Raw genomic sequence first — 17,136 nt, 5'->3', positions numbered from 1 at the left:
TGGACAGGCCCTAAATGATGACTGTAAATTGCCCGTAGGTTTGAGTGTGAATGGTTGTCTGTCTCTATGTGTCAGCCCTGTGATAGTCTGGTGACCTGCCCAGGCGAACCCTGCCTTCGCCCAATGTCAGCTAAAAGTGACGAACCATTTTTCCAGAGGCCCCAAAATTTGTCGATAAAGCTTTCACGGAAGTTTTGGGACTCCTGATGTCATAGTTCTTTGTCATCTTTTTTTTTTTTTTTTTTTTTTTAAGGTAAACATTGATCAGAGTTGGACAATATATTAACCCCCTTACAAGTCGATACATCTTTAAAAATGTTGGCATTTAAGACAAATAAATGCGATAAATTACAAATTCACAACATGTTTTTATCCAAAGAAATATTCTTCTTCAATCAAAGTTGCCACTGCGATCATAAACTGTTTTCATGTACGAACCTTTCTATTATTAACGGGGCGTTCTAGCAGCGATGCAACAGCACAATACATTAAATCCATACAACCACAATAACACAAAATCACACGTATGTTACGCATGTCGTCACTTTTAACAGCGTGAAGCAAAGAGCAAGCAAGTAAAAATGATCCCAAAAATTCACAACAGACTGTCAAATTGACTGTCATTTTGTTATCGTGGCCCAACATCTTGACATATCGCCTGAGCCGAGTAGATATTAGCTTTGCTACACCGACCCCCACCTGAATAAGAGAGCAGAGCCTCCTCTCCTAAAGCAGCCTGACCCCAGTGTGCTCAAACACAGTGATTCTGGCACCAGACAGGCTGCGTAATTGAAGTTTCAAGCTCTCAAAATGTAATTTCCAGCACAGCATTAATTATGTGAAGGCTGTGTGTCCCACCCACACGTGTCAGTCACGCTTGATTTTGCTGAACACGCAACTCAATTACAAAGTTCAAGCACCACGGCAACAACAAAAGAAAAAATGTCAGAGTTTTTTTTTCCCCGTCAGGCGTAAAATCCACTGTTTCGCCCAAGCCATCATTCATAGACACACTGGTACGGCTTGATATTTCTATATTTTCCCTGCTTTCTGCTGCCGTGGCGTAACAAATCACCAGGCGCTGCACACTGCACATTTTGACAAATAGTCTAATAAAGGCACTGAGTCGATACATGCGGCGCATTATGATGTAAGACCAAGAAAGCACAACGGACTGCTGCACAGAGAGACGGCTTTCATCACGACTGTCATGTTCCTTCCCAACCATAGTTTGTCATGTAAAACATGGCATCCGGTGTGCTGATGTGCAGGAATGCTGTTCAATCACTGTTCCCACACAGACACTCGTGCTGCTGAACACCCGTCACACAGAGCTCGCCTATCTAACATTGGATCTGGGCCTCTCTGGCATGCTGGGAGATATGGAATTGAACCCGCAGTGTTTATGACAGCTCCCAGAAGGAATCTAAGCCCTCTCTCTTGTTGTACCTGTCAGGAGAAAAACCCCGCGTCAGCAGTCGCAGCCACAGACAAAATGGTTTAAAACTTGTCACTTTGATTTTCGGTCCCCCTTCACTCCTCTGGCAGCCAAACCCGCTGTGTCAGGAATCTTCTAAAAGGTCTAAAGACCATCACCGCTGCTGTCACTTACTGCTCGTCCCGTCCCTCCGTCTCTTCCTCTACCTGCCCGTCTCCGTCTTCTTTGTTCTCTTTATTTTAAGTGCAGACCTGCAGCTTTGTCACATTGTCATTCTTAAAACTGACAGGCCATCAGAGCGGAGACACTAAAAACAACACATTTTGTTTTCAGCTATGGCAGGCGCCTGTCACAAGACAATGAGTCGCTGTGGGTGAAGTGAGATAATATTCACTATTAAAATAATGCTGCATTCACGTTGAACCGTCAACACCTTCTGGGCGACACAGGGAAAACTAACAAGCGGCCCGCCGGAATGGCAGCACTTATTGCGATGGTTGGCGCCCCATATAGTGTCCAGGGTCCAGACCCGAGTCCAGGGTTCGAGTCCGACCTGCGTCCCTTTGCTGGGTGTCATTGAACATATATTAATGCTCTGAATATAGTCCTTCAAGGGTTTTTTTTGGGGGGGGGGGTTTGAACCAGATTACTTCACCATCATTATGTAGTTATTTCAGTATCCTTTGTATCAGTTTATTGCAATGCCTTGTCGACTGGCATGTCAAAGTAGCAATAGTGGTTTTTCAATCATGATGGATGATCCAGGTGTCAGTCTCTAGATCACATGTGTCAAACTGATCCAGTAAAGGGCCGCTGTGGCTGCAGGTTTTCATTCCAACCAAGCAAGAACACACCTGATCCAACCAATCAAGGTGTGAAGGCCAATCAGGTAGGTGAATAAGTCGAGTCAGGTGTGTTCTTGCTTGGTTGGAATGAAAACCTGCAGCCACAGCGGCCCTTTACTGGATCAGTTTGACACACCTGGTCTAGATGGAGGTAAGCCCCGCCTCCCCTCTGGTGTGTCTAGTGTGAGTGAAGCAAACATAGATGATCCCGCAAACACTGTTATGAGCCTGTTGTGTGTTGTTTCCCCCAGTTGCACACAATCAGTGTGTAACTATGGTAACCTCAGTAACGTCTTCTCAGTGGTTGGTTTTTAGTGTAACATGTTGAAGTAAAAGACACCACGTCAACCATTGAAGTTGTTTGTTTCCTGTAACGTCTACAATGAGTATTTTTGTTCATAGAAGAGTGTGTCAAGTATACCTTCCAGGACCTTCCATCCAACCACGAGTTCACTACTTCAGGAGCAATGACATTCAGATGGCTGGTGTTACCACCGTTCCACTCCACAAATTTATGACTTTAAAAATTACATTTTTAATTTAATCTCAGAGAATAACCCACATTTTATTCACATAAATTTATGACTTTAATCTTAGACATTTTTCTCTGAATATCAACCTTCCCTCGTCTTTTAAATGCCTTCTATGTTTTTTTTTTTTATCTACAATGGCCCCAATACACCGTTGTACATTTTCCATGTGGGTTATATTCCTTATTTTTTTCCCGTTCAAATCGTCCTTTTCTCTCTCCCAGCTACCCACCTCTACTCCAGTTATTTTTTATTTTTCGTTTCTGTAATCGGCTGCGCTGCATCTCCCACTCATGGATCTCTGTCACTTTGATCCATGGCACCCCTGCATGGATGCATCCAAAGGTTCTCGTATGTGTGATGGAATTACGGCTGTTCATGTGCGTCTCTTTCAACTCGTCACAAGCGGCTCTGCTGCAGGCGAAACAAACCGGCCTCCAACACTGTTCAAACAGTGACCTCGCCGGGTCCACCCGCTCTGCTGGTGCTGCCAAACCACAGGCGAGCGTGATAGCGGTCCCCCGTGTTATCTCTCCCACCTGCTCCACGCTCATCTACACCGTCCATTTGGCTGCTCTATCTGGTCCAGTTCTGCACTTGTGTAGCATTGTGTATACATGCATTCATCTGTAGTGTGCCTGTTTTACTTTTCAGTTGCTGGAACTTCACACTGTGTGTGTGTGTGTGTGTGTGTGTGTGTGTGTGTGTGTGTGTGTGTGTGTGTGTGTGTGTGTGTGTGTGTGTGTGTGTGTGTGTGTGTGTTTGTGTGTGTGTGTGTGTGTGTGTGTGTGTGTGTGTGTGTTTGTGTGTTTGTGTGTGTGTGTGTGTGTGTGTGTGTTGTATCACTGAAAGGTAGCGAGAGTTTGAAGTGTCACCTTTGTTTTTGTCTGCCCTCTGGACTGTGGATAAGATGTGTTGAAGAAGATGAACACACAAGCTGTTCATTCACATACAATGAATCCTATACAATAAAAGAAATCCCCGTTATTGTCCAATGTAATATCCTAACAACCAGGTTCAACCACATCTTCTCAAATATATATTCATACAAACCTCATTTGATTATTAATATGGTTTGTAGAAAACACTATGCGGCTCAATTTACCTAACATGAGGAAACGTTCATAATTTGACACCTTGTTAAAAGATGATTCAATCTTATTTTCATTTCAGTTTAGTCACTGCTTTAATCTCTTATGATAACATTAAATTCACAAAGGCTGAGATCTGCCAAAACAAGTCCGATGGGAAGAAAGGTCACAGTAGGATGTTGAGACCCATTTAACAGCTCTTTTTTTACTGTCTGTGCAGAGAATAAGGAAAGTGGTTTAGATAACCCTTAAACCCTTAAATACCTTTTTGGTCTCTCGCTGCATCTCAGCATTTGGTGTATTATAACTGCTGAAAATGATGGCAAAAACTATAAAGATACGACTGAAGTTAAAGAAACACCTGGGACAAGTGAAACAAGTCTTGAGTATCAAAGAGACTTGAAGAAAGAGTTTTTCAAGGATTGTTGCAGGTGTTAAAAGAGAATGCACACAATCCAGACCACACCCCCAAAAACTGTGATTGTGAACAGGCCTGTTGTGGGTTGCACTGCATCACATCGCCTCATAAGGAACCACCCATGGTTCTAGATGGAACCCTTGGAAAATTATAGGGTTTATGCAGCACAGGGGTCTCAGTAGAACCCTTTGGGTTGGTTATTTTGAGCACCTTCAGATGCTTAAAAGGTTCTGGATCAAAACTCCAGAGAGGATTACACCATGGAAGGTTTCTCTGTAGAGCCCCTCATAGGGGGTTCTGAATGGGACCTTTCAGAGAGGTTTTCCCTTTATGTCAGGTTCTCAGTAGAACCTTCTGAAAGGGTTCCAGATTAAACTTTTACAAAAAGGTTACCAGATACCAAAAAGGGTTCTCATATGAGTTCAAGCATGACTTCAGTGCAGTATCAGGATGTCAGAACTTCCTGAATTTGAAAGTCAAACTTGCCTTTGAATAAATTGAGCTGCAATGACGTTTTCTCCCAAACCTAATAAAAACATGAACACACTGTTTAGGACGGCCAGCCAGGTCACATGGTCTGTTCCTGTAACATACAAACAGGTTATCTCTCCGCAGTCCAGATGGTCAGTTGTTGTGTCTTCCATTATCCACCCTGCTTGACCATTCCCCTCCTCCCCTCCTATCAGCCCCCTCGGCCCCTCCCCAGGAGGTACGCTTGCTCAGCCTCAGCTCCACCAGCATCAAGGTGAGTTGGGTGGCGCCGCCCACAGACAGCCGCCACGGGGAGATTGTGCGCTACTCCCTCGCCTACCAAGCCCTCACAGGGGAGGACGTGGAGCGCCACCAGGTGTCAGGGATCGGTGCTGATGTCACCAGCTACGTGCTGGAGGACCTGCAGAAGTGGACTGAGTATTTGGTGTGGGTGAGGGCTCACACCGACGTCGGGCCCGGCCCGGAGAGCTCCGCAGCCTGCACCAGGACCAAGGAAGATGGTATGTTGATGGTGTCGTAGGAAGCAGGCTCCCTAGAAATACTAACCCTCCAACTCCAACCCAGTCTCACGGCAGCTCGTGAAATAGAGACGAAATGAAGTCGATTGGTTTTGTGGACGGGGACACAAGTTGTCCGTTGTCAAATCAGTAGATTTCAACTGCCGTGAGACTGTGTTGCCAATTCTAATTCCACTCCTCTTCATGTTGTTTAGTCTCGTGAGCTCTCTCTTAATGTGTGATACTTGAGGACATTTGAAGACAATGAATTATGACTGAAAAGTGCGCAATTGGCCTCCAAACCCCTGACTTATCTGTTAAATTTGGTTCGTGAACATGTCTCTTAAACAAAGCAGCAACTGGAATTAGAACAATTGTTAAGGCATGACTGTAAACGGTAACGTACCCTGCCAGCTATCTTATACCATAATGGTCCAAGCTGTAGTTGCTAGAGCCCAAGTATATTCTCTACACAAGTTGGGAGTTTTGAGGATTGTGTTTGACCCAGCGCTGCAACTGGGCCTCCAGGAGGATCTTTCTCTGAAATAGGAAGGTTTTGGGGGGGACAGCATGCAGCCCAGGAGCCTGGCTAAAAAGGTTCATGGAGTTTATACAGTAAAGATGTGTCAATAGATGGCGTCAATTTCCACGGGAATTGTTTTTGCATAAAGACGTGGGCCTCTGCTGCATTACTGAATAAGGTGCTAACCCCTCACATTCATCCCTTGTATTTCAGTTCATTCTAGATTATTATGAAGTACACGATTTACACCAGAACCAACTTTACTGCATGCAGTAGTGTAGTGGAATGAAAGAAGGTGGAGGTGGTGGATCATGAGTGAATCCAACCTTCATGTAGGAGACCAAAGCTGCTTTTGTTCTGTCACAATCCAAAAGGTCATTTCAGCCACCTAAATCTTTACCGACCTAATCAAGTGGTCTGGTTGCCTAACCTTAGCTTCAGCTCTCTTGGCCGACACCAGGAAAAATGTCAGATCGTAGGTCTGAATAGCCTCTGTGATCTGGTCTGTAGGAGGGTTCTCCCATTCGTAGCACACATTTCGTATCACTGTTGCTGCTGCCGGAGACTCAGAACAGACCTGAGCACAGCCCAATGATCACAGCTATAAGACAGACACCATTATTATTATTATATAAGAGGATTCACCTCCTTTTGTAAGGGCTCAATTGACCATGTTATGGCCAATGAAAGCAAAGAGTAAGGAGCTCTTTTCTGGTGCCACTAGAGGAAATCAAAGTATCAAAGGATAAGTCGTGGACGACGTCAGGGAGGCTTAGAAAGTACAGCTGCAGAGAAGCCTCTCCCCGCTCTGACCAGCTCAGACTTCTTCCACTGCGTACAGATGAACTCTCAGAGTCCTTCCTTTCATTTTCCTCCTAATCATATTAGTCCTACTAACGTCTGGATTAATCTGATTGCCTCAAGTTCTTATTGTGTTTAAATTGTCTGTCTGAATGCTGAATTACGAGAGAAAAATGGACGGAGAAAGCGATGGTGCGTGTATTTTATACGTGTTGTTGCGACTTAGCTGCTCTGAATGATTGAAGCGGTCTGATCTGTGAAATGTTCTTGTTTGTCTGAGTGACGCTGATTTACAAATTAATCCCAGGATTCTGGTATTATAGAGATAAATCTACTTTCTTTCCCCATTCCAAAGTGAAGGTCAGCAGTGGATGGATGGCCACGTACCAAGGGTGCACAGCCGTGAACTATTTCTTCCAGACTGTTGGTGCCTTCGTGCAGCTTTCAGGCCAAAATAACGGAGTGTCCAAATTACAAATTTTTTTTTTTTTAAATGAATAGAGAGAAATGCTTCGGAGAAGAGGAGAAAGATCTAAAAGCTAAATCTATATCTGAGGGATTGGATGATGTGTGATTCGATGACTATGTCAAGGGTCAATTTATTTGAAAAAGTTTACAGAGTGAAGAACTTAACTTCCACAGAATTTTGTTCTTATTTAACTATTACCAAAAAACAATTATCCAAATTATTTAAGGAAATTAGGGTAAATATGATAATTATCTTTCCTTGTCAGAGTAAGGTGTTGAAATATTACTAATAAGGTTGTTGTTATAAATCTCTTGCGCTATTGCCTTCGACAGAGGCTCAGTAGCCAATACGAAGACGAGAGGAGACAACAGTGAGGGGTTCTCAAGACGGGAAAGATGGAGGAAGCGTGTTATTCAGGGGAAGACCAATCCCTGTGCAGAACCAAAACCACATTATTGTAGTAGGCTACTGTAAATAACACATTTATTTAGGTCTAGAATGAATAATGTTTAAAAGCAACTGGTTGTTACCAGAAGACTGTCTCCCCTTAATGGAGCCTGATCTTCTGACACCGGGGAGATCTTTGGTGAGAGGAGCTGCAGTTAGAGGGGTCGTTACCTTTTTTTAAGTAATAAAGAGTTTGCAGCCCCCGTTGGAGAGGTTGGAAGAGAAGGACACTCCAGGGACTCATTGAAAAAGTTTACAAGTCAGGGGGACGGATTTCTTTATACAGTCAGTGGGGTATCCGTCCAGGTGCTTTACTGCTTTGCATTGCCTGAATGGCTTGAACTGTTCCTTCCAGACCTATTGTTGGGTTAACTGATGGGGAGTCTCGGATCTGGGGAATCATGCAGGATGCAATAGCATATAGAGTGTGTCAAGTTTACTCAATCCAGATCAAGAATCAAGTTTGTTAGATTCATTCTTAAGCTTTATGTTTTTTTTATGTGCAGAAAATGAGATAACTTGTTTCCACGGTAAGGAGTGTGGGACTGATTTATTTTAGTTGATGTTACTAAATGACCCCATGGAGGCGGTTGTGTGGTCGCCAAACACTTAGGGAGTTAAAAAAGATGAATAATAAATGATAAAAAGTCAATTAAAATGGATTGACAAAGAGCTGTGACACTGATTATGCAAAAAAAGTAGGTAAACTTTTCAAGTAAATGCGTGGTCTTCTCATCCACCTCGTATCGTCAAATATTTTTCTTGTGCCACAGATAAGAGATGCATCTTTTTTTAGACATCCTTTTTAGTGACAAACAATAAAAAGATCTTTAAAGATAAATAAAGGATAAATACATTTCTTACCTGGCTCTATCTTTTACTTTGCATGATAGCGAGCTAGTGACGATATTGATGCTTATTCTTGTTGTGATTGGGTTTTTTTATTATGTTTAATGATCCACGATAAAATCCCATATTATCCCATCCCTAGTGGGGAGCACGCTTTCCTTCCTCCACCTGCTGACGTCCTTCTCTCTCCATCCTCCCTCTCAGCCTCGCTCGCCCACCACACTTCATCCCTGCATCCCCACTGAATTTTAATCTTACACTCTTTTCATCTCTCTCCCTCTCTCCGTCTGCCCCATTTGACTTTGAGATCCCTTTGCTGACTGGTTTTCTCCAGAAACTGTCCATTCTCTCTGTGCTCGCCCACAAATGATCCTTCCAGCTCACACCGCTTTGTCAGTCGCCACCTGAATATCACTCCACATTCTCACTCCCCACCCGACACCTGCCTTCCAGCACGGCTCTCATACTTTTATACATGGTTACAAAGTCAACTCTGTATAATCAGTGAGGTTCAGCCTTTTGGCCGATATCGGTGTTAATGGGGGACGATGTAGGATAGCATCGCCATAGAAACACACGACCACAGGAGACCACAATAAGTTGATCGTACTGTATTTCTGTTATAGGGATAATCGTAGATATCGTCACGAGTGATTTAATAAGGCTGTGTACCTCTTAAAAGACACAATAAGAATCCGGTACAAAAGCCCCAATAATAAGGTTTTTTGAAGCTCAGGTCGTTTGAATCCAAGCTGATGGGTTTCTGCAGTGGAAAAGTCTGAACAGATGTTGATTGTTTCTCATCCCATAGATCTTCTGCACTATGATGAAATCATTGAACCTGATATCTCTTACTTTTTACATTTCTGAGTTTTGATGATTATATAGCAGAAATAACAACAGCTGCTGTTGTTAAAACTTAAGAGGAAACTTTGAAAGCCCACCAAGCAAGTCACTCAAAATGTATTGTATTCTTAAAGCTATGGTCTACGATGTGGAATAAAAAAAATCCATTCAGTGTATCAGCCGTAGGCCTGCATAGAAATTGACCAATGGGAGCCATTGCTCCGGAAGGCTCCCATTGGCTAGTACCCTCCATCCAATCCCCTCGCCTCCCCTGCTCCTCGTCATCCCGCCTCGTCCCCTCCCACTCCCGCCTCGTCGAATCGTGGAACACTGAGGGGAGGGGTTTGGTTGGGGGGGCAAAGCTTTTTTCAAATCTGTCTCAGAGGCTCAACTGATTTTCACAATGTAGACCATAGCTTTAATTGTGTTTCCCCTCCATGACCCAAATGACGATGGAGACTATTTTTTCTCTTTATTGAGGGAAACAGCTGCTTATTTCTGCCTATTCAAATGATGCAGGTTTGTTGACTAAACAGAAAGGAAGTGGTTACATAAAGCCTGCCGGGATTGGCTGCCTGGGTTAAGGATATTTTCACGTTGCTACACGTATAAAATATGTGAAAAAAACGCACGGTGGTAGCCAACATTAGGAAAACAATGGTTTTAGAGGCGCCGTCATCACAGCGACGCATCTCGCTGTGTGTTCCTAATAATTCCTTCGAGATTCGGAGTGGGCGGTCAATGCAAATGAGACACAGCAGCATGTTGAGGTTGTGGAGTTCTTGGAGGCAGAGACACACGGTGACGGGACACAGGGAGGGAGATACTAAGAAGACAATTAGTGGCTGCCTCAGCATTTAACAGCTGCTGCTGACACATGATCCGGCTTCATGCTGTCAGTCAGGACGGCCCCACCACTTTAGAACATCCTCACCTCACAAGTCTGGATTAAGCATCACCCTTCTCCACCAAAAATGTCCACCCCCACGGTGAAGCTATATGCCTGGTTCAGACCACCGCAGGATCATTTTACGGATGTTTTATGTGTAGCCCTGATTATCATTTTAATTTGTAACATGTTAGTTCTGCAAAACACATTGTCAACAAAGTAAATGCAGCTCTGTGAAGCAGCTGAGTGTGTGACGTCTGCAGAAGAGGAGAAACAGCAGAAACATAACTCAATTAAGTTCAGTTAAAACAAACAAACTCCAGCAGTCATCAGTGAAAACTCTTTTATTAAAGTCTCAGTGGAGAAAAACGAGAGACATCAAGTAAAAGTACAAAAGTATTATGACAAAATGTACTTAAACCACCAGAAGTAACATAATATTTAATATATTCACGTTCAGGTGTTGTGGTTACATTAAATGTTCAGAGCGTATCCTCAGATGAACCCGACTGCGGTTTAACGATGTCACATACAGTCGTGGTCCACTGGGCTTTATGAACCCGTCTAACTGGGATCGACCTGCCTAAACGCTCCGGGTGAAACTCGAGCTGCAGAACTTGTGTTCCACTTGTGCAAGCAGTCGACACAAACTGCCGGGATCACAGGAGGGACGTTGAATAGCGAGCTGTAGTCCTGTAATGAAAACCGAGGCTGCGGTAGGATGCAAGTTGAAGGCACTTTACTTTTCTTGCCGCCTGCTTCAAATATATGTTCAGTCTGTTCTGTGGCTTGGCATTTGTACAACACACGTTTATTGACATTTTTCCTCCAAAGCCGGAGCTTGAACCTGGAAGCTGATACCATATAAGGTTAAACGACTCTAATTAGTCTCAAGCTGATATTGCTGACACCCAGTCACAGAGCTTTACTTCGCCTGCTGTGCTGGATGATACTCCAGCTGCCTGAACACTTTTCTTTCCGCGTCTTAATCTCCGAGTTCAGGGCATTTTAACCTTTAACGCATCCTTTCCTCTCCTTGTCCGTCTTGAATTCCATTAATATTTCACAATCTCATCTCCTCACTTTTTTTTAAGTAAAATTTGTATTCATTTGCACCTCCCTCTGAAGCTGACCAAGCATTCTGGAGGAGAGATCCTGAGCCCATTTTGATATTCTATAAAGTAGACTAACCCCTGCTCCCAGCATCCTCCTGGGGCTCCGTGTGACAAGCTTTGATGTGTGTAACCTGCAAAGATAGCTCGCAACCTTCACATTACCTTGCAACGTCTCCAGGCATGAAACTATCTCGTCGGGTCAGGAGAATTTTTAAACTCTGATGTGACTTATCAGATGGGGAGAGAAAAACCACTGGATTATATATAAGAGGACAGATTTAACACACACCTATTCTTCTGGTCACAATGTTTTGATATGATGTGTGATATAAAACTCACATCAGGGCTGAGATCTTCTCCACAGTTAGATTATGATGTAAATCAATGTGTGGTTCTGTTTCTGAGAATCCCCGCTGGAAGCAGGCGGTGAGGGACGTGTACATGTTCAGGCTGCACAATATTGGAAAAAACTGACATTGCATTTTTATTTTTATGTGATAATTATTGCCGTATAAAAAATGTTTCACCCATAAATTGTTAGGCTGCATTTTAAAGTAAAGTAATAATCTGATGCTTTTAAGCAAACACAAACTTTTTTTTTTCAGTGAAATACAATCAAGTCATTGTAAACTAGATGATCATAAATCATAAGGTCTCCTTGCATTAAAAAATATATATAAATGCTTTTTTTTAAATGTATTTGTGTATCTTCTGTTTTTAAAATCAGGCTCTATTCGCTTCTCTACCATGAGAGCTTTTTCTCGGCCGCTGACCGAGAGTCGGTATTTGACGGGTTGGGAGTGACAACGGTTTGCCAAGTAGTTTACGTGAAGTGTATAAATGTTAAAGCACCAGCTTGTGTTGTAGTGTTTACAGAGAAAACATAGCTCGTACAGAATGATGACATAATGGAGGGTCGGAGGTCACGGGCTATGAAGTCGCTATGAAGGACTTCCTGTTGCCTCAAACCTTCCCTGTGTTTTCAAATATTGCCAATAACGCCCATGATATATCCTGGATTTTGTTAATTTTGTCAGACTATGTGGCAGCCATGAAATAAGTGGTCTGCACTCCTTAGCAGAAGTTGGCTGCGATGCAAAGAAGAAGAGATTTAGCTTTTGTCGTATGTGATCTTGTGTCTTTGACACAATCCTCATCTCCACACACACACACACACACACACACACACACACACACACACACACACTCATTGACTTGTAGGCACAAAGTTTGTGATGGTTTCGGGCTGCACTATAAAATCACAGGGTGCTTGAGGACTCTCACAGACATGCTGAGCCCTTTATGCACACTTTCCATAAGTCTGCATTCTGCAGACTTTGCCTGAGGGGAATTACCCACAAATCATAGTGTTGTGGCGTTAAACACAGGGATTCCAGGGAATGGAATTTAAAAAAGGTAAACAAAGAGGACTCACATGAGTGTTCAGACTGGTGTATGACATTGACACAGAAACATTAACATTAGAGATCTAATATTGATCATGAAACACTTGAAATCAGAGGAACAAATTACTCATTTAGTCTACTGAGGCTGTTTGAACTAAAACAAGTAAACAGATTATTTGATAATTCTGTCTGGTCTGGTGAGCAGCCTCTCTCACTCCACCATTTACCAGTCAGTTAAGCCCCTGAGGGTTCAGGGTTCAGGCCTGAAGGGGGACGTTGTGGCCGGGCCCCTGTCTCTGTGGACAGAGGTCTCTACTAGAACAGCCTGGAAACACTCCTGTGGACTGCCTTTTAAAGAATGAGATGTCCTACATTGTATGGTGTTCACCTGTGTATCTTTCGTTGGCCCTTTTAACCCTTGTGCATCATATCCATGATAGCTGAGGTGGATCAAACTGACTCATGATATTTTATTGGTTATAATTGAATATTATTTTATTATATTATGACAATATAACAATCCAGTCCGGGAACACTTCAGGGACATCCTTGTAGAGAGCTGGAAGCGCTCAGCTCACTCTGGCAGCATGAGGAACTGCTAGATAAACACAGATGAAGAAACATCCACCTTCCCCTGCAGCCTCTAAAGTTGAACTTGTGTGCTGTCTTGTGCCACAGTGCCTGGAGCTCCTCCCAGGAAGGTGGAGGCAGACGCCCTGAACTCCACCGCCCTCAGGGTGACCTGGAAGCCGCCGCTGCCTGTGAAGCAGCATGGCCAGATCAGAGGCTACCAGCTGGTCTACTCCAGGCTAGAGAACGGGGAGCCTCGCGGCCAGCCTGTCATCGTGGACGTTTCCCTCCCCGAAGCTCAGGTACTGTCACACTCTTTCAGTCCAAGCAGGTGTTTTCTAAGTTGGCAGAAGCTCCTTAAAGCTACGATGAGGAACTTTCCCTTTGTGTTGGCGGTCCCAGTGCACAAAACGCTAGTGTTTCCAAGCACTGCATTTATTCTGAAAAGCTCTCACAACCCTGCAGCAGGGTCTGACAGTCGCTCTCGTGCAGTCCTGGTTCTGGTTCTGCCGTGCCTCCTTTCCCTCCAGCGCGCCCAGTAGTACAGTAATTGCCCCCCAGCAGGGAGCAGCGGGGTGAAGCTGGGCTCCTGGCTGGAGGGATGGATAGGTAGAATATTCTAACACAAAGTATTCCAAGCTCTGTGATAAAACATACTTTTTTTACTGTTTTTTTTTTTTTTTCAGTTCTCTGTGACACAATAAAATATTGTTTCTTAACAAAATGTAAAATGATTCCAGTACGGTTGAGCACTTTAGTTTTTCAGAGTTTTCAACATATTTTGATGATTATCGAGATATTGTGAAGAGCAATTATTTTGCCAGGATAATTGTGGCATGAAATATTCATGTGGTCCCATCCCCAGCTGCTGCTTCTGCTTCCGCCATCATGGTGGGCTGGTTGCAGCCTGAGCCCTGCTGGACTCTGAGCCCTGCAGGACTCTGAGCCCTGCAGGACTCTGAGCCCTGCAGGACTCTGAGCCCTGCTGGACTCTGAGCCCTGCAGGACTCTGAGCCCTGCTGAGTGGATTCTCCCCCCTGGTTTTACAGATGACTGTAAAAACCCAACCTAGACAGAGACTAATCTTTTACATAAAAACCATGAAAAACAATTAGTTTTGCCACCAAAGGGCAAGCCCAAGTTGGTGGTATAAAATAGCAGGATCAATATTGCATCTATTACAGGAAGGATCAAAATTGGGTGCACGATGACTTATTTTGGCTCTGGAAGAATGAATCTGATGGAGTAGTTTGACGTGTAAAAAATGATGTCTGACACAATGTTTCACTTTAAAAATAATGCAAATCTACAACTGTAGACTACACCGATGGATTTATTTACCAGGGAGATGGATTTGTACGTGATCATTGAACATATGAGCATTTGTATGTGACTTCCCCACCCGATGCATTATGGGTATAGCAAAAGACATTATCTGGGTCCGAATACAGCAGCTGCGTCCTTTGGAGGCTGCATTTGAAGACCAAAGCACACCAGACAGTCTCAATTTGAAGACGGCTTGGTTCAGCCTCCACAGTCTCCAAAGGATTGGACGGCGGGAGTGTAAATGACGTCGCCCGAAGGATGCGGCCGCTGAAGTGGGACATGAGCAGATTATAAATAGAGATATAGTCCACACAGAGAGGAAGGGGAGGTGGACGGCTCAAACAAACAAGACTTGAGTCCAGGAGACCGCCGTTAGTGTCCCGTGTTGTCAATCTAAAAGTAAACGTTATACTCTGACTTCCTGTGAAGTTTATTTTTGAAAAGACTCCTGAAACAAGCGTATATTGACGTCAGTGTCAGCAGTGACACCGGAGGGGAACGTTGATCAAGATGAGATATTCAACGCTTCGGAGTGAGAACGTGTTGGTTGTGCAAACATCATGCAGCGTTGCCTTTACTTATCTTCATCAGTCAGACACTAAGATTATGATCATGTTCAGATCAACAGATCACGAGAGCGTGTGATATCATGTTCACCGTACACAGAACATAGAGTGAGGGGCTGCTGGAGACCAGCGCTAGATGGACTCGATATCATTACGTGGTTCACTGGAGTATTACCAGTCATGCAGCCGGTATCACAGGCTTTCATTTGCTCGGACAGATCATCAATACAAAGATTAAAATGTTGTGTAACACCCAAATGGGGTTGACACCCTATCGCCCCATTATACTTGCATAGTCTGTTGGCCATATACTGTATATCAGTTAGTCAGATTTTCACAATGTATTTGGGCACCCTTCTGTAACTTAGTTTAACAAACATTGTTTTATGTTTAATGCAATCAAAGGCTTTGGAAGCGTCAATAATACATAATAAAGTAATTTAATCCGATTAATTAATTAAACTCCAGATTAATTATTTTGAGGACTTTAGATAGATTCCTGGTTCCAGCTGTGGGCCTGTAACTTTCTTGGCTGCCTACTTAACAGATAACATTGAGTCTGGTAACAAGCCGCGACTCTAGCTTTAATCCAGCAGTATTATTATTATTATTATTATTAAGTATGTTTACAGTTTATTTGTCAGTGAATAAATGCTACAACTCAAAATTCACGTGTCTTGTTGTCAGCCAGCTGATAATTAAGTTACCAACAATCTGGCTGCTGAGCAACACTTAAGGTGGAGTCACCTTTAAGGTGGAGCAGCACTATTCTACTTTACAAGCTGCTCCTCTGAGCCTTGCTTTGCTTTTTAATCTTAAATATTCCTTTTAACTGTTTAACTGATAGCACAGTTCACCATCTGTATGTTGAATGTTAAAACGTAATAAGAGCTTCATGTTGTATTTTGGATTTGTTACATTAAGAAAGTAAAGGTTATATGATGAAAATAAACATTTTTAAGTTATTGTTAGATCTGTAATAGTATTATTATCAGTATGTATTACTCATATCAATACTCGGTATCAGCGAGTGCTGAAATGTAAGTGGTATTAATGCATCCCTATTTACGATGCATATTGTCCAGCTTTATACGTTTGTATAGTGATTTCACTTTGGATAGAGTTGAATAAGGTATTAAAATGCTATCGCCATAACCGCAATATTGTCTGTTCTGGAGATTTCATCCACAGCGCATGGTAGAGATATTTTGCAGTTGTCAAGAACGCTCAGTTCTTTCCAAAAATCAATAGCATCATTACTTAGCAGCTTCTTGGCTGTGGAATCAGCCCTCATGGTTTGCTCGATTTTACAGATTAACTTTAATCGCATACTTATATCTTCATGCTGCAGCATCATGCGGCTGTCTCATAGCAGCATGATACTCAGCCACATTCTCATTTCAGTCAGCCATGCCTCGTGTCCTGTGGCTTATATTTAACATCATGGTTGGGCTCAGATCACTACACATAATAGTCTCTAGGTAGGTGGATATTACTCAGATGTATCTTTATGAGCATGACAGCCTAAATTTTCTTCCTTTATGCTCCATACAGAATGCACAACCTGTTCTCACTACCAAGGCATCAAATAATTCAGCTTGGTCAGTGCTCCTTGGCGTCTGACACCAATGATCTTGTATGTGATGCAGCCACCCGCTGCATTATGGGTTGAGAATCAGACGCGGTATTAAAACCAAATTGATCAAATCTGATAGTAAAACGACAATTCACGGGGGTTGTGATGCTCGAAACAATTTATTCACTATTTTGCAGCCACAACAGAAGCAACAGAGTAGCCAATGACGGCAGCGAGGCGGTTCTGAAAAGGGATTGGTTGCAAAAAGAGATTTATGTGAAAATGACACTACTTCTCAGTTGAGTAAACATTGTCGTTCATTGTCTCAATCAATCATTTCAAGTTTTATTCATTCTAGCATGACGTTCATTTCGTAAATTATGATGAATTTAAAGTCAAATACACCATAAAGCAGGGGATGCTTTAGGGCGGGGCTACCTTG

At 43.1% G+C, this 17,136-nt stretch overlaps 1 protein-coding gene across 7 annotated transcripts in view; it reads left to right on the top strand.

Annotated features, from left to right (window-relative positions):
• Nucleotides 1-17,136, top strand: part of ptprfa (protein tyrosine phosphatase receptor type Fa) — a 252,391-nt gene that overhangs the window by 136,282 nt on the left and 98,973 nt on the right. For 6 of the 7 annotated variants that reach the window (XM_084011612.1, XM_084011613.1, XM_084011611.1 and 3 more), the window contains 2 exons: nucleotides 5,009-5,314; nucleotides 13,335-13,528. In XM_084011612.1, the coding sequence (XP_083867738.1) occupies nucleotides 5,009-5,314; nucleotides 13,335-13,528 (500 nt within the window). The remainder of the gene's footprint in view (nucleotides 1-5,008; nucleotides 5,315-13,334; nucleotides 13,529-17,136) is intronic. The other variant, XM_084011615.1, reaches the window with a different exon arrangement.

Source organism: Eutrigla gurnardus (genome assembly GCF_963514095.1).
Source record: "Eutrigla gurnardus genome assembly, chromosome: 6".
Lineage (NCBI taxonomy): Eukaryota > Metazoa > Chordata > Actinopteri > Perciformes > Triglidae > Eutrigla > Eutrigla gurnardus.
Note: the sequence above shows the minus strand (reverse complement) of the source record. Positions and strands in the feature narration are given on the sequence as shown.